We start from the raw sequence: 26,707 nt of genomic DNA on the forward strand, positions 1-26,707 counted from the left end.
CTTAGTCATGCTGGCCACATGACCCGGAAGCTGTACGCCGGCTCCCTTGGCCAATAAAGCAAGATGAGTGCCGCAACCCCAGAGTCGGTCACCACTGGACCTAATGGTCAGGGGTCCCTTTACCTTTACCTACTGGTGAAAGCTGTGAGATGAGTGAGTACCAAGGACAGAGCCTCTTCTATGGCGACTCCACATTTTCTTTGGAAGAAGGTCTGGCCTCCCTTTTTGCGTGTGGTTAGTTTAAATGCCCCGTGCTTTTCAACAGAGGTTTTCTCTGCTGCCGCCACCTTAACTATTTATTTATGGTTTGTTTATTCATTCTGCTTTTACAAGTATGCTGTAATCTGCTTTATGAGGGGCTAGTTACCCCCAAAAGTGAGCTGGGAATCTATTTAGTACCATGTCAGGGATTGAGTGTTTGAATCTGTCCTTAAAGGAGTAGATACATTTGGGAATCGTACTAAGTATATGGTGTCTAGCAGCTTAGTTAATAATAATCAGGACTGGACCTCTGCCACCTTTAATAGCTGGGCAGAAGAGGGAGGTTTATCCGTCTTGGGAGCAAACAATGTCTCCCCTCACCCTTCCTAAAACTCAGCTGCAGAGAGGTCCCAGTTTTGATTGGGACTTTGGTGCAGAGGAAAGGATCTAACTTTTGCAACCATGCTGTAAAGTAAAGGTAAAGGAACCCCTGACCATTAGGTCCAGTCGTGGCCGACTCTGGGGTTGCGGCACTCATCTTGCTTTATTGGCCGAGGGAGCCGGCGTACAGCTTTTGGGTCATGTGGCCAGCATGACTAAGCTGCCTCTGGCAAACCAGACCAGCGCATGGAAACGCCGTTTACCTTCCCGCCGGAGCGGTACCTATTTATCTACTTGCACTTTGACATGCGTTCAAACTGCTAGGTTGGCAGGAGCAGGGACAGAGGAACGGGAGCTCACCCTATTGCAGGGATTCGAACCGCTAGCCTTCTGATCAGCAAGTCCTAGGCTCTGTGGTTTAACCCACAGCGCCACCTGCATCCCTGCAACCATGCTGTAGCGCTTACTTAAAATCTCTCTCACGCCACCCTGCACTGAGCAGAGAGGTACATTATTAAATCATTATGAGCCCCTCCAGTTTCTTATTTGCAGTATTTCATTGATGCAATAATCGTACATTTGTGGTGGATGGTGCATCAGTTCGATAACAGTGCGCAAATGCTCCTCCTAGCATAGATCCTGCACCGAGCTGTGTTTCACTCCCGTGCCCGCCTGCCTAACTTCAAACAAGTCCATCCAATCTCTTCTCTTTCTGCTTCCCTCCTGGCCGCCCTCCTTCCCCCTCCCCGGAAAAAAATCAAAACCCCCGCAAGCACACTGGCATAGGGTTACCAATTCCACTCTCCTCCTGACAGCTGGCTTGCTCATGTTCCAAAAGAGGATCTCTTGTTTCGCTCCTGACGCAGGTTGCTGTGAAGGAGGCCGGGCTTGGCAGTTTGGCGTCAACTGGGATAGGTGAGAGCTGTCACCAGGAGGCACCCTCTCCCGAAGAAGTTCCATAGCTACCCAGCTACAGTGGAACACAAACAAAACCTTTTCACCGGTGCTATTATTATATTACTGCTATTATTTGGTTTATTTTAAAAAACACACACGAGGTAGCCTTTGTTTCCGTCGTCGGCTTCCCCTTCGATATCTTGGAGAGATGCACGGTGCTTCTTAAGCCAAATGCAGGGAGTTTGCCGGCCTGTGTAAGTTGAGATTCCTGCACTGCAGCGGGGTTGGACTAGATGATCTTTGGGGAGCCCTCCAATTCTGCAATTCCATGATTCTACGTTTGCCAAGGGCACACACACAGAACCTTGCAAGGGGCTGAAATGTGGGTTGCCAGTGTGGCACTTGTGGCCACACCTCTGCCCACAAATGTTTCCCTTCGTGCCCACAGGGTTCCATTCTCTCCGCTGCCCCCCCCCATCCCTGCTGAAATTGTGCTTGAAAGAGGCTGCCTTTAGTCAATAAAAGACTCATTTCAAAAGCCCAACCAGGGACAATTTCAGTGATGCCACAGATGGGGGGAGAGGGGAGTTTCAGCCCGGAGAAGCTCCTCTGGTTTGCAAATGTACCCACGGGCCCTGAAAGGATGATGGTGCCCTTGGACATGAACTTGTAGGCCAGACCTGTTTTGTGTGTGTCCCCACTGGAGTTCTGAAACCCGGGTTTGTCCATGTAATGTGTGAAATCACACAAGGGTTGCCAGGTCTCGGAGTGTCTCCAGTGTTAGTCTTACCCAGAGAAGACCCGTTGAAATTAATGCATGTGATTTATCGATTTCAGTGGGCCCAGTCTAAGTAAAACTTAGATGCAACCCTCTGTATTTGATCTGAAGTTTCAGGGCAGGAAGGAATATCTGAGCAGAAGGTGCTAGAATTCGTGTCTAGCTACCTTCTGTTGACCAGTTTCTCTCTCTTGGCTCCACCCCATGTCCAATAGGCTCCGCCTACTGTTACTGGGGACGCGGGTGGCGCTGTGGGTTAAACCACAGAGCCTAGGACTTGCCGATCAGAAGGTTGGTGGTTTGAATCGCTGCGACGGTGAGCTCCCATTGCTCGGTCCCTGCTCCTGCCAACCTAGCAGTTCGAAAGCACGTCAAAAGTGCAAGTAGGTAAATAGGTACCACTTCGGTGGGAAGGTAAACGGCGTTTCCGTGTGCTGCTCCGGTTCGCCAGAAGCGGCTTAGTCATGCTGGCCACATGACCCGGAAGCTGTACGCCGGCTCCCTCGGCCAATAAAGCGAGATGAGCGCTGCAACCCCAGAGTCGGCCATGACTGGACCTAATGGTCAGGGGTCCCTTTACCCTGTTACTCAAAATATTTGGGAGAACTGTTTTAGAGAGACAAAGTGTGATTGTTGGCTCGTGTATGTCTGTGTTGCAGCAGAGCACCATCTTTGAAGGGGAAATCCCCTTTTCTCTTATCCAGGAAGGAATGACTCTTTCAAATCTATTTATCATAAAGGTATCTGCTATCCACATTTTTATTACTTTTTTTCCTTCCATTCGTATTACAAGCAATTTGGCATTTATCTGTTGGCTTAAGCTAAAAACAAGGGTCATCGAGGTCACTCCTGACCTAAAAATAAAAATCAGATTCTGCCTTTGTGCATAGAGAGGAACATTTCTAGGAAAGTGGGCAGTTTTCCGGCCGAGAAACAACAGCACATTACTCACAAACGCCCCCACCCTGAACCTGATCTCTCCCCTAAAGTATTATTCCTCTGAGGTAACTATCTCCTCTGAAGTCGACTTTCAGGTAACTCTTCCATCTGCCTACAGTTCTTAGTAGATGCTTCTGCTGTTTCATAACTCATTTATTTCATAAGAATTATATGCCACCTGATTGTTAAAAAAAGAACAAGGAAGCCTCAAAGCAGTTTTTAGAATACTAGAATTCAACATTGGCAAGGTTTTTAGAAACAGTACTCAATATTACAGCTAAATAATAAAATGTTATAACTAACAACAATGCGTTTTTATTATGTGATTAGCTGCTTGGGGACTTTTTGTGCAACCAGAGTTGCCTCGGGGCAAGAAAAAGCGACTAACAAATTTAATTTCTAGTAAGTGGGATAGCTCAGTCTGTAGAGCACAAGACTCTTAATTTTAGGGTTGTGGGTTCGAGCCCCACTTTGGGCAAAAAGATTCCTGCATTGCAGCGGGTTGGGCTAGATGACCGCCTGGGTCCCTTCCAACTTTATGATCTTATTATTTCCTAAGCCTAGTTTGGGTTGCACATTGGTTTGATTCAGTTACAATTTTGTACATGAATGGGGCATGCCTTTCCGTGAGCCACCAGACAGGGAGCGAAATATTGGGGTGCTGGCAAGGGCATAGCCAGGATTTATCTTGTGGGGGGCAGGTAGCCACAACAGTTCTTTTACTTTTCTTTTGACCCCCAAGTGCTTAGAAAAATCTGCCCATCTTTCTACAGTGCAGTGCTTCCCCCCCAAAAAAAACATGTTTAGGGGTACATACTCTCATTTTCCTATTTATACTGAAATACTGCCCCTCAATTAGGCCAAACTTTAGATTCGCAACATGTTTAGGTGTATGCGTCCCTCAGGAAAAAAAACACACCGCTACAGTGTATACTTGTGGTGAAGTATTTTTTATTTATTTGCTTGATTGGGAGGGAGGGAGGGGCGGCAGCTGCCCATGGGTGCCGCTCGCCCCCCTTTCCGCGCTTGCAGAGAAAGGGTCCCCGGTTCGAATTCTGCGCTGGCGTTTCCAATGCAAAAAGTCTCGCTTGGGCTGCTGGATCAAGCTCCTTTTTGGGCGAGCGGCAGTAGCAGCAGCAGCAGGAGGAGGAGGCTGCAATGACCAGCCTCTTGTTCCGTCCCAAAGCCGCCGTCTCCCTTCCGCCCCGATTCCCGGGAGCCGGGGCTTTTCCTCGCCCGCCCCCCGCGGGCAGCCTGGCCGCTGCCTCCCCGAGTTGGCGGCCTTCCAGTTTCCTGTTTGACGTCACGGGCCTCTCTCTTTCTCTCCTCTCTCCTGCCGCGGCCGCTGCTCTTTTTTGCAACTTGCGCTGCGTTCCGCTTGTAATCCGAGAAGCCCCCGGAACGGGGCAACCTCAGCTGCCGCCTGCAGAGATCGCGCTGCGCTTTACTACCGCCGGGAGTTGGTTCTCCCTCCTCCCTGCTGCCTCCTCTCTCGCGGGGTCTCTTTTTTTAGCCTGCGGGAGGAAAAGGAAAAATTTTTTTTAAAAAAAATCCGCATTGCTTTGACTCTGTGCAAACCTTTCCTCCCTCCACTCGCCTCCTTGCTGCGGGTTTTCTGCACGCCGAGAGCACGAAGGAAGAATTTTTTTTTTTTTAAGGGAGCAGGAGGCAAAAAGAAGCAACTGGCGGATAAAGGTTCTAGTCCGCAAGAACTTGGGAGCATGCACCCGTGCTTTTCCGACTAGCCGCCGCTTCTTGCAGCCGACCCGGGGTTGCTTTTCTGCAGGGCGCAAAATCGCCCCTCCGAGGCGTGCCGTTCGCTGTTCTTTCACTTCTGGGAAACCAACATGGACAGAAAACAAGGTAGATGTGTTGCAACCGTCGGAAAAAGGGTGGCGGAAGGCTTAAGAGGTCGATTGCAATGCAGCTGGTGCTGCTCCCAAGACTCCTTTAAATGCCCTGCGTGCAATTGCTAATTTTAATTTTTTTTATTTTGCAAAGGAGGGTCTGTGCTCGGCGGAGAGTCGCAGGAAACTTGCATGGTTTTGCGGGGAGGTGCCGGGAACAGCCGGAGGAAGGGATTTGCAAGGTGGGGGGGGCGGCTGAAATGTCATCCTGGTTCAATCATGAGCGTGCAAAAGAAAAAAAAAGTTTTGCAGGGGGGGGGAAGAGTTGGGTGGTGCATTTTGTGTGTGTGTGTGGGGGGTCTGCGCAGAAATACTTCCCCGTTGCACAACTTTACCCCCCCCCCCAGCGCCGGGTTATTGTTCTGCAGAGCATTTTAACGTTGCATGCTGCCTTGCAAGCCCCCCCCCCGCTCCCCTTTCCAAGTTCTGATTTTAGCTTTGGCAGTTGACAGGTAACACTCTCCGGGGTTGCCTCTGCAGCTGCTGCTGAGTTTTTACCCCCCCCTTCTTTTCCCTTCCTTTGCACAGGCCTCTGCGACTTGGAAAGGGGACTTTTCTTAGTGAGCTGCTTTTTCCTCTCTCGTCCGCCTCCCCTCCCCCACGCCCAGTTGCAACTTCTGCAAACAAAAAGGTCACTTGGCCCTTGCAGGAGAAAGCTCTCCGGGGGTCGGCGACGGGGTGATGGGCGGCAGCTAGAGGCTCACCCCCCCCCCAAGCGCTTGCAAAGCTTGCAATGTCCATAGTTGTTTTTGTGTGTGTGTGTGTGTGTGTGTGTGTGTGTGTGAATGACAGAGAACGTGCGCGCGCACGCACCTAAAAGCTCTCTGTTCCTAGACCAAGATGTGCTCGGTCCATTTATTTGTTCTGCAGTCTCCACTTGTTTGTGGACCATGGGGGGGGGGTTATAATTCTGGGGTATAAGGCGATGCACTCTGCACGTGCACAAAAGCAGGTTTTTTTTTTTGCCTTGCCATGCATGCGTTCGGAAGATGTATATATCTCTGTGTGCTCCCGGGGACCTGATGGTGCAGAAAGGCCTCTTTGGAGAGAGGGGTGGGAAAGAAACTCGAACTTTTGCCCCGCTCGCTCAGGACTCCGTGTACTTTCTTGCAGTCTCTGCCGGATTAAAGCATGCCTTCGGAACATCTCTTGATGTCTGCGGTGGTTTCGCGTTGAGCAAGTTTCCAGTTCTCGGGGCTGGCTGAAAGAAAAGTTTGGCTGTAGAAAGGAAAAGTTTGCAGACATGCACAGAATTTCTGCCGCATCTCTTGCACGGGGAGGGGCAGGGCTGGACGCGGAAAGGCACCCTGCTTCGGAGCCTATTATCCTTCCTCTTGAGGCAACATCTGTGCAGTGCGCACCAGGCAGGAATCCTTGCAAGCAGACGTAAGAATATGCAACCAGCTTGCTTGGAACAGTTTCAGTGGCTCCTCTAAGTCCAGCATCCTGTTCTCACAGTGGCCGGCCAGAAAACCACAAGCAGGATTTGAACCCCAGAGCGCTCTCCCTTCGCGTGGTTTCCGGCAACTGATATTCAGAAGTATTGCTGCTTCTGAGACCCACTGCTTCTTCCAGAGACAGAGTGTGGCCCAGGGGTCAGCAAACTTTTTCAGCAGGGGGCCAGTCCACTGTCCCTCAGACCTTGTGGGGGGCCGGACTATATTTTTTTTTGGGGGGGGGGAGAAATGAATGAATTGCTATGCCCCACAAATAACCCAGAGGTGCATTTTAAATAAAAGGACACATTCTACTCATGCAAAAACACCAGACAGGCCCCACAAATAACCCAGAGATGCATTAAATAAAAGGACACATTCTACTCATGTAAAAACACGCTGATTCCCTGGCTGTTTGCGGGCCAGATTTAGAAGGCGATTGGGTCGGATCTGGCCCCCGGACCTTAGTTTACCTACCCATGGTGTAGCCAGTGATTCCCCTCCTCCTAGAAAAATAGGTGCCTGAACTCGCAATGAAGTTGTTATAGTAAGTGCCACACTTTTTAACAACAACAACAACAACAACAAAAAGAGGTGCTGGTACTGCATACCTTTAAGCACCCCCTGGAAAAAAATCCCACTGTGTATAGCCATCGTGGCTTGTGTAGCCATTGATAACTTTGCCCTTTATGATTGGTTCACTCCTCTTTTCAAGCCACCCACCTCAGTGGTTTTATATATCCTGTTGTCAACACATGGGAAGGGTTTGCTGATTTGCCAAAGACCACCCATTCAGTTTGTGCAGAGGTGGGATTTAAGGCTTTCCAGGTCATCCCTTGTGTACTTACTACGCCAGCGGTTATGTCACACAGAGGACAGGATGGTTTGAGCATATTGCATTGATCCTGGCCCAGCTGCACTTAACTTGACAATCATTTTCCAGGCCCTTTACCCCCCCCCCGGAAACTCCAGGAATTATAGCTCTGCAAAGGGACACTGGGAATCTCCTGACAACTCCCAGAACCCTTAGCAAACGACAGCTCCCAGTATTCTTTGGGTGGCAAGCCATGACTCTTGAAAGCGATATGATACTACTGCTTTAAAAATATAGTGCAGATGGAGACTTGGAGGAATAAAGCCATCCAAACAGCTGAAGACATTGTATACCGAAATGTCTGGGCAAATAAAAGTTTTGTCAGTTTGGCACTTAGCGCGGTATTTGACGCCAGGTGTATCTCTACGCGGCTGGTGAGTGCCAACATAACTGTAGCCAAGTTGGAACAGGTCACCTGTGTGCTCAGAGGAAATTCGAGCTTTGCAGAAGTACCCCCAAACCCTTACTTGTTACCCATAATAAAAACAAAATTAATTAATTAATTAATTAATTAATTAATTAATTATACCCCGGCCATCTGGCTGGGCTTCCCCAGCCACTCTGGGCGGCTTCCAACAAAATACTAAAATACAGTAATCCATCAAACATTAAAAGCTTCCCTAAACAGGGCTGCCTTCAGGTGTCTTCTAAAAGACTGGTAATTGTTCTTCTCTGACATCTGGTGGGAGGGCGTTCCACAGGGTGGGTGCCACTACCAAGAAGGCCCTCTGCCTGGTTCTCTGTAACTTGGATTCTTGCAGTGAGGGAACCGCCAGAAGGACCTCAGTGTCCGAGTAGAATGATGGGGGTGGAGTAGTTTAAGAGTTTGGAGTATTTCTGCACCCCCCCCCAATACAGTATTGTTCAGTGAAGCCTGAAGATGCTCAGTGACCATAGAATGCTGAGCTCTCTTGGATTGGGGGGGGGGGGCTAGAATGTGTGTTCTGGAAGAGACGCAGGCTGGCTTTGTATTTATTTATTCCATAAAATGTATATACCTCTTGATTGTTGGAGGGGGGACAGACCTCTAAACCAAGAACAGGAGTTCTTCAAACTGCAGCACATTAGTCTCTGTTTGCAGCATTACTACTACAGTATTTATTCTTGTCTTCCAGGAGCTCAGAGTAGCCTTCTGGGTTTTTATCCCTTAAACCCATACTGTGATTGTGGTTAGACTGGTATAGTGTGAACGGGCCAAGATCCTCCGTGAAACCTTGGTACCTGAGTAGGGATCTCTCCCCAGCTCTACTGGATGTGCATGGCTTTGGTTGATCATTTTGTGCTTTACTCTGCTCATGCGCTGAACGCACATGCGCAATTCTCTCTTGACACATGGTCTGCAAGGCAGGGAGAGTTCCAAGTGAAACGCTACGTGTCGTCCGCTGTAGAATTGCTAACCCAGAATATAATAAAGAGGCTTCTTCCTGGAGCTTTGATATTGTTGGAATGATCGTCTGGAAGGCTAGTGAAAATCCAGACTTGGTACCAAACAAATCCAAGGATTTAGGAGAGGGCTGGTGGTTGATGCCCCAAACATACCATTAAAAAAAACCAGCAACCCTAATCCTTCAAGTGATTTTGGATGTGTTTATGAAGGGTTTCCATTAGGGGAATTGGAGGAAGGCCTCAGGGTGAAAGAAAAGGTAGTGCAATAGAAGTGAAATAATTTAAAAGCACGTCCCTTGGAAAACAATTGTTGCCTGGGTTGTTTTGGCAAGATATTGAGGATAGGTGACTGTTCTGCATGCTTGTCTGCTAATAGGTCAAATGTCAACAATCGGCTTCTCTGTACAGTGGTGCCTCGCAAGACAAAATTAATTCGTTCCGCGAGTTTTTTCGCCTTGCGATTTTTTCGTCTTGCGAAGCACGGACTTTGGAAAAGCTTCAAAAATCACCAAAGTCTTCAAAAACCTCAAAAAAGGCTACCACACCGCGTGCTATGAGTTGCTCCTCGAAGTGAATGCACGGTTTTAAGAAAAAGGAAACAAACTTGCAAGACAAAGGAAACAAACTTGCAAGACGTTTTCGTCTTGCGAAGCAAGCCCTTAGGGAAATCCGCCTTGCGAAGCAACTCAAAAAACGAAAAACCCTTTCATCTTGCGCGTTTTTCGTCTTACGAGGCATTCGTCTTGCGAGGTACCACTGTAATTCCTAAAGGTAAGAATGACACTGTGCAGAACAGCAGTTTTATCTTTTTGATTTTATTTACGGGGTTAGTTGGTCGACAAGAGCGAGGACTGCTTGTTCTCTTTCCCCGCAACCGGTGTGGCGGCACATTCTTTAGCACAGCGCAGGTTCTCCTACTGGCTATAGCGGCTGTTAGCTGTGTGTATTAGGAGGAATGTGTTTTGGCTACCCATGCCAGCCAAAAAAATTAGAGACCCCCCCCCCACTCCCCATAAACAAAGCTACACCAGAATCTGTGCATCTCTCTGTCTGGGCTGCACATTGCCAATAACGAAGTGATTAAACTAGTTTCCTTGCTTCATTGTTAAAACCAGCCTGCAAGTTAGGAATCTGTTTGCAAACTAACATGCAAGCCCGTGCGAGTGAACTTTGCAAGATGCGTGGAGCAGCACCAAACACATAGTGGCCTTGAGGATTTAAGAACAGCTCTCTCTGGTCCAGTGCCCTGTATTCACTGTGGCCAAAAGGATGTCCTGTCCCAATAAAAAACCCACAAATGGGGATCTGAGTTGCAGCCTCGCTCCCCTGGGACTTGGCGATTTCCAGCAGCTGCAGTTCAGAGGCAGACTCCCTCCAAAATGAAGAGGTACAACGTACAGCCTTAGCTCTGGTCCATTTGTCTAATACCGTATAAGAGCATCAGAATATAAGAAGAGGCTGCCAGGTCAGGCAGAAGCCTTGCCTAATCCAGCTTCCTGCTCTCGCAGTGCCTAAGCAGATGTTTCTGGGAAGCTCACAAGCAGGACTCCTGGGTGCAAAAGCCGTCTTTTCACTTGCAGCTGGTATACAGAGTCTTGCTGCTTCTCCCTGTAGCACCTGAAAGCACATTAAGGCAGAAAGATGGCTCCTAAGCTGTATGCATTATCCTTGGTTCGGCGAGGGAACGGTCCTGTTATCCCCGTACTTTACAGACCTCTTCCCTGCAAACTGGCATTTAGTTAATGTGCAATTCCTGGTTTTTTTTTGGGGGGGGGGGATTTTTAGACCAGCTGGAATTCTCTTTCCTTGTCTCTCCGTTTTGGTTTGTCATCCTCCTGCTTGCTCAGACAAGTATTCGGAGAAGTGTCAGCTGAGTGTAAATCTCCTGGTGCTATTTATAGCTTTTCTTTGCCCTGTGTGTGTGTGTTTGTGCGGTGATGAAGAGGTATACAAGACGTGGAGGGAACTGCGCTGTAGCTTTAGCAAAAGAGGCAACCCTGAAACTGTAGCCGCAGCAAACGTCGACAAGGCCTCCAAAACAGAAAGGCGGAATTTCCAGCAGAGCTTGTTGGGCTAGGAACAGGTCACCAAATGTGCATATTTTCATGCATGCTCCTGGCTTGAGGTGTTCCAGGAAGCTGGTGCGTCAGAAGGGTGGAGATTGCAATGCAACATGAGGTTGCAACCCATCCTTTAATCTCGGAGGTGTTGCAATGGTGCCGCTGAGGAAATAAAAATGTTAACAAGGGCGCAGGCATTGTGGCCGGTGGGTTTGAAGATGCTTTTCTGGTTGCTGTAAACTGCAGCCTGAAGATCTGTGGAGGGGTGGGGTTGTCGTCCAACCTGCACCCTACAGCATGGGTAGGTGAACTAAGGCCCGGGGTCTGGATCTGGCCCAGTCGCTTTCTAAATCCGGCCCACGGACAGTCTGGGAATCAGTGTGTTTTTACAAGAATATAATGTGTCCTTTTATTTAAAATGCATCTCTGGGTTACTTGTGGGGCATAAGAATTCGTTGATTTTCTCCACCCCCCCAAATATAGCCCAGCCCCCCACAAGGTCTGAGGGACACTGGACTGGCCCCCTGCTGAAAAAGTTTGCTCACCCCTGCCCTACAGGGTGATTATTCTAATGTAGGACCCCTCCAGATGTGTGGGGTCTTTTTGCAAGCATTTTATGCAACTTTTCAGAGATGTAATGATAGTCCTTTGGTGGTAGATATATATTGGACTGATATATTGGACCATCCATGCAGTATCATTCTGCTTTATTTTTTTCTGTGATGCTTCTCCAGTGTTAATGCATTATTGCCATCTAGAGGGACAACCCTCCAAAAATAGTGGTATTTAAAAAATGCCATATTTTGGTAGAAAGTTATGGGGAATGCATTAGTTGGAAACAAAGCAGTAGGTTCAGTCCCAAAACATTGCAGGCACAAACAGTATTGAAAGAGGAATTGCATATAACTGCCCTGGTTTCATCTTTTATCATTTTATTTATTATTTTAATTTATTTCTTGTTTAAATGTAGCTCCCCCCAACCCCCCCCATGCATCTTTTAGATTTTTTAAATACTGGTTTTAATGTATGTTTGTGCTTGTTTTCTGCTTAAAATATTGTAAGTCGCTTTGAGTTGCTGTGGCAAAAGATGCAGCTAATAATTACACATATATATTTTAAAAAATAGTTTTTGTTTGGTTTTACAAATATAGAATTATAACAGTGCAATACAAAATAGATATCCATATTTAGAGATTATCCAAATCTCTGGACTTCCCGCCTTCCCCTCCATGGGGTCCTATTGTCATCCTTTTCAACTGCATATTATTTCGTATTACATGTTATATGTCTCCCATTTTGTCCGTAATATTTGCCACATTACAAGTGTTATTGCAATCCTGCTAGTGTTTTCATCTGTTTACAGCGGTCCTTTAGATAAGATGCGGATAATAAAATAAATGAATAATAATAATCTGGAACTAGACTCTGGATCCTTGAAGTAGCATTTGCTGCTGACGTGGTACTAGCACCCCTGATTGTGGAGGAAAGGGGGCAAAGTTTGGACCTAAGGATTTGGCCACCTACGGGAGACCTCTCCACTGATAGCTGTGCCCGTCTACCGATGAACAGAACTTCCTCCCTTGTGTGTCACACACTCTCGGTAGAAGTTGTGGACTGCAATTTGTGGACACGGCGTTCCAGCTTCCTGATCCACCCCAGATTTCACTTTGGGGAGCGGGGAGCAAGTCTCTAGGCCTCAAGGATCCGAGGAGGTGCTTGAAAGTGAGTGGGGGGCGATGGCTGCCGGAATCCCAGGGAGGCATCTGAGTAAGAACTTCTGGGTGGCAGGACTTCAGAAGCTGGCTCTGCTTCTCATTTAACAGTTTGGGAAATCAGAGGAGCAAAAATAGCAGACTGCTGCAGAAGTTCCTTGAGGAAAATAAGCCAATTGGCTTAATTTTATGCTGATTGTAGAATTTTGGGTTTCCTTCATGCAGGGTTTTGGATTGTCTAGCCTAGAAATACGCTCCCCCCCTTCTCTCATTAGTATGGGGTCTCTCAGTGTTAGAAACTAGGATATATAAACTAGGCAGCAAATGGCTCCTTTAAACTGGGATTACAGTCGCCAAAACCGAATGTCTTAGATGCCGTTTGGGGGCCAGACGGCTCGAAAGTTCTATTTTTCAGTAACACTACTTTTGGGTTCCTGAATTTCGTTCCAATGGTGCAGATAAACTACAGTGGTGCCTCGCAAGACGAAATTAATTCCTTCTGCGAGTTGTTTCGTCTTGCGATTTTTTTGTCTTGCGGAGCGCGGATTCCCTGGGTATTAACGGTTGTAAGAAAAAGGAAACAAACTCGCAAGACGTTTTCGTCTTGCGAAGCAAGCCCATAGGGAAAATCGTCTTGCGAAGCAACTCAAAAAACGAAAAACCCTTTCATCTTGCGCGTTTTTCGTCTTACGAGGCATTCGTCTTGCGAGGTACCACTGTATCATGGGTCGAATTCTACAGGATTTGCTGTTAGCTTATGAAAACAGGCAAGATTAAGCCCATAGGGATAATCGCCAGGTGCAAAATGCGCTTGGTAAATGTTGAACAATTCTCTCTCAGGACCTTTCTTGTTGCCTATCCCAAATTTCTACCCCTTTGCCTTCTGCAGCATTCTCAATTCCCTATGAACAGAATTCACTAACAAACTGTTACTAGATGGGCATTTAATTTTTTTTTATAAATTGGCGTCTAGTCGGAGGGCAATATTAAGGGTTTTTACCTGCTCGCTGGAAAGCTGCAGCGGGGAACATACACCCCCTCAGCTATGAAAAGATTTACAGCGCCTGACACTACGCAAACTAGCCTTGTTGCAGTCACTCAGTTTATGGGTGACGAAGGGACGGCTCACACAGTAATTCAGTCTACGGCCGAGCCCTTGGCAGGTTTCTCTCCCCCACCCCCAAACACCTTAGCAACCCCTCATTAACCTACATTTTAAAATCTTCCTGAATTTGGGAGGTGGGGAAGTTTTCATGGTGGGGAGGAAGAGAAATCGGAGTATTGGAAAGCTTTTCATTTTCTAAAAGACATTATTAATAGCTGCAATGCCAGTCAAACATCAGGCAGTTTTAGAGTTGTGATTAATTCACACGTGTGTGTGTATGTGTGTGTGTGTATGTGTGCACCACATTTGGGATGTGCTAAAATTTACAAATGCTAATGCTTTTCCCCGGTGTCTTTGTCCCTCCTTAAAACATCTGAAAACTCAAGAAAGCTTAGAGATAAAAACAGAAGAATACCCGGAAGTATTTCAAGGCATGGCCTATATAGTTTTCTTACCTTAAACAATGTAAGGAAACTACAGGCCATGCCTTGAAATACTTCCGGGTATTCTTATTTATTTATTTATTCGTAAATAATATTCACTTGAGTTTTCATATGTCTTAAGAACACAATGCTATTTTGCATCAAATACTATACTACCAGGTATTCGGAGAAAATTACTTTCCAGGTAAAGCTTTGTAGTATTATTATTATTATTATTATTATTATTATTAAAATGTAACATTAAATGTTCCTAATGGGTTTTCCCTCACCACCCATCAAATATTTTAATTCATATCTGTTTGCCTTTCGGGGTCCAGGTTACACACTCAATTTAGGGCAAAGGAATATTTTCCGTGTTCCATTATTTTTTGCATGAAGCCACATCTCTTGGGGAGAAATTAGCACATGTGGAGTTTCTACCCCTCTTTGCCAGCTTGCAAGTAGATCTCAGGGACATGGTAGGTAAATGGAAAAGACAGATGGGGCCTTTGCATGCTTCAGCTCTGCTTTTCAGGTCTTGTGAGCTGATTGCATCTTCTCTTGATATGAGAGATCCCAGGCTTCTTTTGAACTTTGGGGCTGGAGAAAGGTCAGGAGCTGCAGGTTGTCAAAACGGACTCATCACACCAAGTAGCTGGTTCCAGGTTTGGGGAGCAAGTGAGCCCCAGCTTTGAAAAGGGTGACAGCTAGAACAGGCCTCCCCATGCGTGCTCTGGCTGTCCGTTTGCAACGGGAAACAGGGCACAGTGGTACCTCGCTTTAAGAACAGTCCTGTCTAAGAACAATTTGGTTTACAAACTCTGCAAAACCGGGAACAGTTTGAGAACTTTATTTCGGTCTAAGAACGGAATCCGAACAGTGGAAGTGCACCGGCGGCAGGAGGCCTCCTTAGGGAAAAGACACCTCAGTTTAAGAACGGTTTCAGTTTAAGAATGGGCTTCCGGAACGGATTAAGTTCATAAACCGAGGTACCACTCACTCTGTCTGTCTGTCTGTCTGTCTGTCTGTCTGTCTATCTATCTATCTATCATCTATCTATCTATCTATCTTTCCGAACTCTTTTTGGCCCCATTTTTGCTTCCCCCCCAATAATATTTATTAAGTTTCAAACAAGTACAACACATACTGTAAAACCAATGAATGGTTTAAATGGTTTAAATGTTCTCTTTGCTGAACATTTAAAGCACTATACAGTTGTTCCTTGGATCCCGCTTTGGTTTCTGAATGTTTTGGAAGTCGAACGGACTTCCGGAATGGATTCCGTTCGACTTCCGAGGTATGACTGTAATAGCACTTTAAAAAATCGTGGCTTCCCCCGTTTGTTAAGTGAGGTGTTAGGAGAGGGAACACCCCCCCCCCCTTTAGTCTCCTCCCGGAGCTAGTTCCTGGAGTGGCTTAACAGTCGATCCCTCTTCCCAGGGAACTCTGGGAATTTGTTCAGTGAGGAGAACGAGGGTCTCCTAAGAACCTTCAGTACCCTTAAGAAACTACAGCTCCCATAATTTTTTTTGGGAAGCCTTGGTGGTTTAAAGTGGCATGATACTGCTTCAGATGTTTAGTGCAGATGAGGCCAGAAGCAGAACTTGAATATTGGCCGTCCACTCTTCTCCCCTACCCAAAAAGCTCTGTCTTGAAAAGTGCATGGAGGCCATTTTGTGTTTCGGAACATTTTTTCCATGTAAACCTGTCCCGAGCAGTAGAGGCCCATTGCAGTTAATGGCTCCTCTCAGTCCTTTCACACTAGCAGAAAATAGGAGGATATTCCATTGCTGCCGCCTCCTTCATGAAGGCCGTAATGAATGGCCATTGTCCTGCTGCCTGCTGTTCCAGTCTGACATCACTGGCGCTCTTCTGTGATCGTGTTGGTCAGTTTCCCTCTCCCCAGTTAACTCTTCCCACGATCTCTTTGAGTTTTGAAAGCTCCATTCTACATCTTCACGTCTCCAGGAGAACCACAACTTTGCTCAGGGTGCTCGGCTGAGACTGAGAGGGTTCAGACTTGACTCTGAAACTGTGATTTTTTTTGCATGCTTGATTTATTGTGGCATCTGCACTGGCTCCCACCTGATAGAGCTATGGGTTGTGAGTGGCTGTTGAAGTCCCCCCCCCAAACCATGGTTCAGGCAGATCATGGTTTGGTGTTGCATGTGAACTGACAAATTGTGATGTTGCTTTGGCCTCGAGAGGCTTTGATTTGGGGGTAGGATTCGGGGACTTTTGAGGCACAGGGGAATGGAAACAATAGATGCTATGGTCTGCCTGAATATTGGGGGCAGAATTTGTGGTTTGGAGCCTAGACTTTGGTTTGCAGCGCAGGAAGTTGTCTTCTGCTAAGTGAGACGACTGATCCTTCTAACTGTTCTGCTGATTGGGAATGGATTTCCATGCTTTCCGATGGGGAGTCTTCTCTAACTGTGCCAGGAAGTGCTATGAAATTGGGACCTTCTGCATCAGGGGTCAGCAAACTTTTTCAGCAGGGGGCCGGTCCACTGTCCTTCAGACCTTGTGGGGGCTGGACTATATTTTGAAAACATAATAATGAACAAATTCCTATGCCCCACAAATAACCCAGAGATACATTTTAAATAAAAGCACACATTCTACTCATGTAAAAACACGCTGATTCCCGGACCGTCCGCGGGCCGGATTTAGAAGGTGATTGGGCCAGATCCGGCCCCTGGGCCTTAGTTTGCTTACCCATGTTTTACATGCAAGGCAGATGTTCTACAGCTTGACTACAGATTTTCCCTTTAGCTCACATCATCTGTGTTGAAGCTGCTGTTGCAATCCTGAAGCTGCAAGTCCCCCCCCCCTTTACCAGAATTATTACAATCCTCCCCCCTCCCCATGCTTTATGCAGCCTACTCCTGCAGAATTGATGTTGGGTGTGCATTTTGGAATGTGCCAGGCGAAAGCTTTCTAGCAGGGGAGCCCAGGCATTAATCAGACAGAGCATCAAGGGCCATCAACAGATCCTGCCAAGGTCCAGCAAGGAATGGGCATGTCTCTGTGCCAAATTTTGGCCTTGCACAGGGCGCCATAGTACCCGTGTCGGCCAGTGATACTGGCCATGAATCTCACAGGGTGACTGGGGTAGCTGTAGTAGTTTTTGTTTGTAATGTTGTTGTTTATATGCCATCCATCTGACTAGCTCACCACTCCGGGCAGCTTCCAGCAAAGTATATATATAAAAAAATACAATATGACACCAAACATTAAAAACTTTGCTATAGAGGGGAAGTCACTGCATCTCAGCCTGGCCTACTTCACAGGGTTGTTGTGGAGGTTAATTGAGGAGGGAGGAAGAAACAAGCATGCTACCTTGATCTCTTTGCAAGAAATGAACAAGGAATAACTCAACACACAGCAACACCCCGCTCCCACCGATGCTGTTATGTGGAAATTGAGAAGAGCTCTCCTTAAGAACCCTACACTTGGTGCCCGAGCCATTAAGACCAAAGTTTCCCTTTTTTTTTTAAATAATAATTTTCTTTTCTTCTTATAGACAACATTTTCAATGCACAGTTCTCCCATATTTCCCCCCAGCTTTGACAATCTATCTGCCCCGTTGTCTCCTTTTCCCTCACCTCTATTAATCCCCCCCCTTTTTTATTGGTTTTCACATACTACATCACAATACAAATGTACCAAAGCCCAAACACCATTTCCTCCTCATCCCCCCATACATTTACATTTCTATTTCCTCAGTCCATCATATTATTCTTTTCTCCTTCCTCCCACTTTCCTCTTTCCCCACTCGATTTCCTCCACATTATACAATTTACAGTGGTGCCCCGCAAGACGAACGCCTCGCAGGACGGAAAACCCGCTAGACGAAAGGGTTTTCCGTTTTGGAGGCACTTTGCAAAAAATTTCCCTATGGGCTTGCTTTGCAAGACGAAATGTCTTGCGAGTTCCTGCGGGTTTTTTCCCCTTTCCCCCCCTTTTCCTAAGCCACTAAGCCGCTTATCAGCTGATCCGTTGATAAGCCGTTTATCAGCTGATCCGCTAAAAGCCGCTAAACCGCTAATAGCGCTAATCCGCTAAGCCGTCAATAGGCTTGCTTCGCAAGACGAAAAAACCGCTATACGGAGAGCCTCACGGAACGGATTAATTTCGTCTTGCGAGGCACCACTGTACAATAATCTTTGCATTCTACAACCTTCTCAAATCATCTATATATTCTTTTTTAAAAAACACAAAAAACCAAAGTTCCCCTTGGAATGGATGGGCATTTTGCACCGTCTCTCGAGTTATCCTGAGGATAGCAACGATTGCTGCCAACTCCAGTCCTGGCCAGCTGGATCCAGCCTCGGAAACTTGGTGACCTGAACGATCGTAACCCCCTGTGAGCGGTTGCTGCTGCCACCGCATTCTGAATGAAGAGCTTGAACGGATTCTGGAAAAAGGCGGCGTTGTCCCAAACTGGGTTTTATATCTTGCTTCATTTCCATCCCGCTCCAAATGCTTGGAGGTGTAGTGACCTCTAGTGGTCAAGAAAGGCCTGAAGTGGCAGAAGCCCAGAGCTTGTTCGCCCTTGGCTCCCCAAGGATAGGACCCCTGGGGAATTTAAATTCGGCACTGTGCTGTGCATCCCACAGCCCAGAGCTGGTTCGTGCGGGTTAGGAGTTAAATGGCAAAATCCAGGCGTAGGAAACTGCTTTGTACCAAATCAGATCGTTGGTTTATGTGGAAATTGTTCAATTTGGTTGTGTACGTTCTGATGTTTTGCTTCTGACTGCTTTTTGCTTAGGTTCATGGTTAGTACATGTGTTGTAAGGTGCCTTGAGCGTGGTTTAAACTTTGGAAAGGTGGCATACAAATAAAATGATTGATGGATTGATCATTGGTACATCTGGCAGAGAGGGATAGCTCAGTTTGTAGAGCCTAATAATAATAATAATAATAATAATAATAATAATAAATTTATTCTTTATTAATTTTGTATACAGTGGTACCTCGGGTTACATACGCTTCAGGTTACAGGCGCTTCAGGTTACAGACTCTGCTAACTCAGAAATATTACCTCAGGTTAAGAACTTTGCTTCAGGATGAGAACAGAAATCGTGCAGCGGCAGCAGGAGACCCCATTAGCTAAAGTGGTGCTTCAGGTTAAGAACAGTTTCAGGTTAAGAACAGACCTCCAGAACGAATTAAGTACTTAACCTGAGTTACCACTGTACTGCCCTATACCTGCAAGTCTCAGGGTGGTTACAGCATAAAATCACAATATAAAAAATACAAAATAAATAATAAAAACAATAATAACTCAATATCTGTATCAGGCATAGGCAAACTCGGCCCTCCAGATCTTTTGGGACTACAGTTCCCATCATCCCTGACCACTGGTCCTGTTAGGTAGGGATCATGGTAGTTGTAGTCCCAAACCATCTGGAGGGCCGAGTTTGCCTGATCTATATGTTGCCCACCTGACTGGGTTGCCCCAGACATCTGATGGGAGGGTGTTCCACAGGGCAGGGGCCACTACCGAGAAGGCCCTCTGCCTGGTTCCCTGCAACCTCACTTCTCACATGAGACTCCTAATTTCAGAGTTGTGGGTTCGAGGTCCACATTGGGCAAAAGATTCCTGCATTGCAGGGGGTTTAGAATTCTTTAGTACCTGGATAGCGGCTTGGCTAGAATTGGGCTCTTAGTTTGTTTTCTCTTTCTCCTTTCTCATAGATCCAAAAGGATCCTCGGAAAAGCGGAAAGGAGGTAAGGGATCAACTGAACTTTTGGAAACATTTCTTCATCTCCACAGTGGTTTTTCTTCTCCCCACCCATGGACTGTCATGGACTGTTTGGAAGCAGAGAAATGGTGGGAGGAAGAAGCTTCGGAATTCTTAAGAGAATAGAGCTCAGAGCCCAGGGATTGGTGGTGGGACAATGATAAGTAGAGGGAGAAGACTGGGAAGAGATGGTGTTGAAAGCTGGAGAAGTAACAGGGCTTAGTGAGATGGGAGAGTCTGTGGCAGAGACAAGTCCAGATTCAGAGGCAGAAGCTGAAGCCAAGAGAGAAGGGAGGCCATCAAAGCAGACAGCTGAAAAAGGCTAAATTAAAGGATTCTAATTAAAGGGTTTTTAATACAAAGTTGGGACGTGGGTAGTGCTGTGGGTTAAACCACAGAGCCTAGGACTTGCTGATCAAAAGGTCGGCGGTTCAAATCCCTGTGACGGGGTGAGCTCCTGTTGCTCGTTCCCTGCTCCTACCAACCTAACAGTTCGAAAGCATGTCAAAGTGCAAGTAGATAAATAGGTACCGCTCCGGTGGGAAGGTAAACGGCATTTCCGTGTGCTGCTCTGGTTTGCCAGAAGCGGCTTAGTCATGCTGGCCACATGACCCGGAAGCTGTATGCCGGCTCCCTCAGCCAATAAAGAGAGATGAGCGCCACAACCCCAGAGTCAGCCACGACTGGACCTAATGGTCAGACGTCCCTTTACCTTTAATACAAAGTTGCAGGCTAAAGTATAGTGACATAGGGGAAGTTTTCAACTGATTCCTTAAGGAGAAACACCCTGGTGGTTCTCCATGGAGATGTGTTCCATTGTTTTGGTGCCACTCTTGAAAAGACCCTGTCTTGCATATTTGCTTGAGAGGCCATCACCTTGGAATTGATGTTTAGGACCTGGTCCTATTCTGAACATGGTACATCAAGATTTAATTGATTACATTTTGGGTGTACATTTTTAAAAATTCCCTCTCCCTTCCAAAGAGCTCAAGTTACCCCCTCTCCCTTGAAACAACCCTGTGAGGCAGGTCAGATAGTTGCTTTCCCATGGTCACCCAGTCCAGTGAACATTGTGTTGGAGTGTGAATTCAAACCTGAGTCTTCCCAACCTCATTTCAGCACTGCTATGCCCCTGCCGGTTCTTGCTTTATGAAAAATACCTGGAGTAGCTCAGTTGGTAGAGCACATGACGCTTAATCTCAAGGTCATGCATTCGAGGCCCATGTTGGGCAGATGATTCCTGCATTGCAGGGGTTACTAGATGACCCTTAGGGTCCCTTCCAATTCTACAGTTCTATGAAAAAATATGATAAGTGTGTGTGTCCTCTTTCTTTCCAGGGCCGAAGAAGAAACGGCCGCCCCTCCTGAGCATGCCATCAGCAAACAGGCAGTCATCCGTCCCTCCAACGTAAGAACCGCTGCTTCGCTCTCTTGCAAATTCCTAATATGCTGTATGCTGTAAAGCTTTTTATTATTATTTTTAATTATTGGTGCTCTGTAATGTGTTTTCAGAGGGACATGGGTGGTGCTGTGGGTTAAACCACAGAGCCTAGGACTTGCTGATCAGAAGGTCAGCAGTTCAAATCCCCACGACAGGGTGAGCTCCCATTGCTTGGTCCCAGCTCCTGCCAACTTAGCAGTTCAAAGGCACGTCAAAAGTGCAAGTAGATAAATAGGTACCACTCCGGCAGGAAGGTAAATGGCGTTTTCATGTGCTGCTATGGTTCGCTAGAAGCGGCTTAGTCATGCTGGTCACATGACCCGGAAGCTGTACGCCGACTCCCTCGGCCAGTAAAGCGAGATGAGCGCTGCAACCCCAGAGTCGGCCACGACTGGACCTAATGGTCAGGGGTCCCTTTACCTTTAATGTGTTTTTAGTGTTTTACATTGCCCTGGGATGTTTTTGATAAAGGGTGGTTTATAAATTGAATAAATAAATATAAACAAATAAAGCTGGAACTCTCCAGCTCATTGTTTGTCTACATAAGGAGAGAGGAGTCTGTGGCTCTGCTGGACTATATATCTCTCATAAAGCCCTGATCATTGTGCATGCTGGCTTGGGGCTGATGGGAGTTACCGTCAAACATCACCTTTGTTAGGGTCACAGTTGCCCACTTCTGCTTTAGATTCTCCTCCCCATTTATGTGCCCCTCAGTTTTGCTGGAGCCCCAGTGACTTTACTGAGTGTATCTGTTTCACACTCACCAGCAGTCAAATTGCAAAATTTCAGAAAATCGACACCAGGTGGTGAATACTGGATTGGATTTTTAAATAGAGCCTTTGTCTTTCCTTGCAGACCTCCAAGAAACTTGGATTCCAGGACTTTCATTACTGTTGGTGAGAAGGTATGTTGATGCTGATGTTGTTCTTTTTTTGTTTTTTTTACTTGTTTGGCACATGCATTTTTTCTCCCTGTGATGTTATCTGGATTATCAATGATTCTTCCTTGTTCATCTTTAAATAATTGTTTTGGGTCCGGTTTTATATGGATTACAGCTCCTTCCTTTTTGTTACACCTGAGGTTACAAAGTCCTTTCCCAAATTCCTTTTTTTCTTCAATATTCTTCTACGTTTCCTCGCTATGTGTGTTTCTCTGAGGCAAATCACTTCTTTAACAACAAATTTTGTTTGCGAAAGAGATAAAGAAGGTCGCCGGCTGATGCTAGCTATACGAATATTGGCTCGATCCTAAACGTATTCTTTTGACAATTTTTTGTGCATCTTTCTGTCTCTCTCACTCTCTCTCGGTCAACAGAACTTTGAAGTAGAGGCCGACGACTTGGTGAGCATTTCGGAGTTGGGAAGAGGAGCTTACGGCGTAGTGGAGAAAGTGTATCACGCGCAGAGCGACACCACCATGGCTGTGAAGGTAAGAGCCGCAGTTCTATATAAACAATTTATTTATTTGGTTTTTCAAATTAAAGTTTTACAATCACATATTCAACATACATCATAAAAACAAGATGCCAAAGAATCTCCTGGACGTCCCTCCTCCCCTTTGTGGGTCCTGTTAGTCATTTCCTCCTGCGTCTTTTATAATACAGTGGTACCTTGGTTCTCAAACTTAATCCGTTCCGGAAGTCCGTTCCAAAATCAAATTGTTCCAAAACCAAGGTGTGCTTTCCCATAGAAAGTAATGCAAAATGGATTAATCCATTCCAGACTTTAAAAAACAACCGGGGGAGGAATAGTTTTCCCGAAGCCTTGACAGTATGGTTATTTTCTTTTTCCTTTCCCACTCTCTGCAGAGAATCCGAGCCACTGTGAACTCTCAGGAACAGAAGAGGCTAGTGATGGACTTGGACATTTCCATGAGGACCGTGGACTGCTTTTACACTGTCACGTTCTACGGAGCCCTTTTCAGAGAGGTAGGTGAGCAGCAGGAAGGCCAGAGCCTCTTCGTTTTTGCTGGCCACCTCAGACAGCGAGCACAACTTCTGAAGCATTTGCTGAAAAGCAGGGGGAAGCCAACCTAGTGCCTTCCAGATGTCTTACGTATTTATTTATTTAAAGGAGGTATACAGCACAAAAAATGTAACACTTAAGTAATAACATTGGTTAAACAAATAGCATTCTCAATAAAGTGCATTTTTGAAAAATCAAGTTCCAAAGGCATATCTCAAAATAAAGCAGGGATGACTCCTGCCACACCCTTCCATTGGCAGGGAGTTCCACAGGGCAGGACCTGCTAAAGGTTCAGTCCTCTGACAAAGGCCAACCAATTTATCTCTCTCCCCCTTCTCCTCTTCTCACTCCCTTTTTTTTCAGGGTGATGTGTGGATCTGCATGGAGCTAATGGATACGTCTCTGGATAAATTTTATAAGAGGGTCCTGGAAAAGAAGAAGACGATCCCCGAAGACATACTTGGGAAAATAACCGTATCTGTGAGTGGCACCTTCTTTCTATGGGGAAGGTTGCTGTGGGACCCACCCACCCATAGCAAGTGAGCCAGGGAGGGCAGTCTGCATGATTGCAAACACAGAATGCAGCAGCCAACACAGATGGAGAGACCCCAGCTTCTCTTTAAAATCAGGGTGGGGTTGTGCAAACCCTTTTTATTAATTAAACTTCTATACCGAGGACTGTCTCCCCAAGCTGCTTATTTCAGGCTGGTGTAGAGGCATGTGTATCTCCTCCTCCTCCTCCTGCAACAAACTCCATTCCCTGCTTGCCTCCCAGAACCAGAAGAGGCATGAAATGGGCAGAGGGGAGATACATGCAGGCGCAGTCTCTGATTACTTGGAGAAGAGGGGACTTGGGCAGCTATGGGGAGATGGGGGACCTTCAGTCTCATGGGGGCAAGACTTATTGGAGATGAGTTGCTGTGCTCATTAGGCCTGACACTCCTTTGCAGATTGTGTTTTTTGCTAATAGAGTTAACTCTAGCTTGCATAGCGTGATTGGTGAGTTGAGGATCCGCCACCCGCTTAGAGATAAATAAGACGCAGGGACACATGAATCTGAGGTTAATGGGCTAAAGAAGGCCACAACTTTATTGGTTACAGCATGTGAGTGCTATTGGCTTTAGGCATTGGATCAGACAGTCTATACATGACTCCACCGTGCTCAGTGGGGAGTCATCTGAAGGTGGGAGGAGCTTGTTGATGCAAATTTCAGTGCTACCTCGGGTTACATACGCTTCAGGTTACATACGCTTCAGGTTACAGACTCCGCTAACCCAGAAATAGTACCTCGAGTTAAGAACTTTGTTTCAGGATGAGAACAGAAATTGTGCAGCGGCGGCACAGCAGCAGCAGGTGGCCCCATTAGCTAAAGTGGTGCTTCAGGTTAAGAACAGTTTCAGGTTAAGAACGGACCTCCGGAACAAATTAAGTTCTTAACCCAAGGTACCAGTGTACAACTGAAGCTTCCCATGATGTCACTGGGGGTCATGCCATGGCCCTACCACCAGCAGGGCATCGGACAGAATCGACAACCGCTGGATTCCTTTAAAGGAATACCCACACAAGGGGAGGGGTATTCACAAGGGGAGGGGAGGTGATGGCCACACCTGCCCTCCAACGCACGACACATATTCCAATGCCTAACTGCCAATACCCAAAAAGTTGTGATGGTTTGCTACGAGGTAGGTGAAAAATCAAGAGGCTGGTTCCAATTTGCCAAATTTCTACCAGGGCCCCTGGGCAACCAGGGCAACCAACCTGAATCCATAGCAAGGTCAGACGCATAAATATGACCTAAAGGGAGGGTGGGTGGGTGATCCGACGACAAAGGGGCACAGAATGAGAAGATGGAGCTGCCACGCCACAGCTGCTTGAATGTGGCTAAACCCTGCCCACAAGCCAGTCCTATTGGCTGGCCTACAGGCGTGGCGCGGCAGCCAGGTAAGCTGACATAGGGGCCTGAATACACCCCTCTGCCGTCAGGGGAACGGACTCCCGCTCACAACTCCTCCCCTCTGTTAGGAGGAGAGGCTTTACTGCTGGGTCGCTCCAGGCACAGCAGGTCACCTGGTTGGCCAAAGCTTGTCTGCAGCTAGAATTACACCTCTCTCTCTCTCTCTTTGTCTTTCTCCAGATTGTCCGAGCCCTGGAGCATTTGCATAGCAAGCTGTCTGTGATTCACAGAGGTAGGCATTGTCATTTGTGCATTACGAGGGCTGAGCAGGGGGCATGGAGCTCATAGGCAGAGCACCTCTTGGGATGTGGAAGATCCTAAGGACAGCCTCCAGCATCTCCTGTTGGAACGATCCTGGCTGCAGACAATATAGAAAGATTGTCTGCCCAGAACCCTGCCAAGCTGTTGCCAGTCAATATGCCGTAGATAGAGGCAGAGAACAGTCTGAGCTGATAGAAGGTGGCTTCACCATTAATCATTCCAGAGCCGCTAAAGTTAGTTTCCATTCTGGACACATGTCATGTTTGCATCTGTATCTTGCATATAATAATAATTTATTATTTATACCCCGCCCATCTGGCTGGGGTTTCCCCAGCCACTCTGGGTGGCTCCCAACAGAATTAATGATAATACAGTGGTGCCTCGCAAGACGAAATTAATCCGTTCCGCGAGTCTCTTCGTCTAGCGGTTTTTTCGTCTTGCGAAGCAAGCCCATTGACGGCTTAGCGGATTAGCGCTATTAGCGGCTTAGCGGCTTTTATCGGCTTAGCGGATCAGCTGATAAGCGGCTTAGAAAAAGGGGGGGGGGAAAAAAACCCGCAGGAACTCGCAAGACATTTTCGTCTTGCGAAGCAAGCCCATAGGGAAATTCGTTTTGCGAAGCGCCTCCAAAACGGAAAACCCTTTCGTCTAGCGGGTTTTCCGTTTTGCGAGGCGTTCGTCTTGCGGGGCACCACTGTAATAACAACAAAAAATGGTAAAACACCAGACATTAAAAACTTCCCTAAACAGGGGTGCCTTCAGATGTCTTCTAAATGTCAGATAGTTGTTTATTTCCTTGACATCTGATGCGTTCCATAGGGCAGGTGCCACTACCGAGAAGGCCCTCCGCCTGGTTCCCTGTAGCTTCACTTCTCGCAGTGAGGGAACCGCCAGAAGGCCCTTGGAGTTGGACCTCAGTGTCCGGGCTGAATGATGGGGCTGGAGACACGCCTTCAGGTTCAGGGCTTTAAAGGCCAGCACCAACGCTTTGAATTGAGCTCAGAAACGTACTGGGAGCCAGTGTAGGTTTTTCAGGACAGGTGTTATATGGTCTTGGCAGCCACTCCCAGTCACCGGTCTAGCTGCAGCATTCTGGATTAGTTGTAGTTTCCGAGTCACCTTCAAAGGCAGCCCCACGTAGAGCGCATTGCAGTAGTCCAAGCGGGAGATAACCAGAGCATGCACCACTCTGGCAAGACAGTCCACGGGCAGGTAGGGTCTCAGCCTGCGTACCAGGTG

The 26,707-nt window shown here is 46.9% G+C and overlaps 1 protein-coding gene across 4 annotated transcripts in view; it reads left to right on the top strand.

Annotated features, from left to right (window-relative positions):
* MAP2K3 (mitogen-activated protein kinase kinase 3) overlaps window positions 1-26,707 on the top strand; it is a 69,503-nt gene that overhangs the window by 30,962 nt on the left and 11,834 nt on the right. For 2 of the 4 annotated variants that reach the window (XR_014151059.1, XM_081839989.1), the window contains exons 1-8: window positions 4,246-5,059; window positions 19,802-19,834; window positions 21,187-21,256; window positions 22,145-22,193; window positions 22,604-22,717; window positions 23,097-23,216; window positions 23,617-23,733; window positions 25,388-25,439. Coding sequence is in view for 3 of the 4 variants with exons in the window: in XM_081839989.1 (XP_081696115.1) it covers window positions 5,044-5,059; window positions 19,802-19,834; window positions 21,187-21,256; window positions 22,145-22,193; window positions 22,604-22,717; window positions 23,097-23,216; window positions 23,617-23,733; window positions 25,388-25,439 (571 nt within the window). In the remaining variant the exon portion in view is untranslated. Of the gene's footprint in view, window positions 1-3,266; window positions 3,292-4,245; window positions 5,060-19,801; window positions 19,835-21,186; window positions 21,257-22,144; window positions 22,194-22,603; window positions 22,718-23,096; window positions 23,217-23,616; window positions 23,734-25,387; window positions 25,440-26,707 lie in introns of those variants that run through there. The other 2 variants (XM_081839991.1, XM_081839990.1) reach the window with 2 other exon arrangements.

The sequence above is a fragment of the Podarcis erhardii genome (assembly GCF_964252035.2).
Source record: "Podarcis erhardii genome assembly, chromosome: 14".
Lineage (NCBI taxonomy): Eukaryota > Metazoa > Chordata > Lepidosauria > Squamata > Lacertidae > Podarcis > Podarcis erhardii.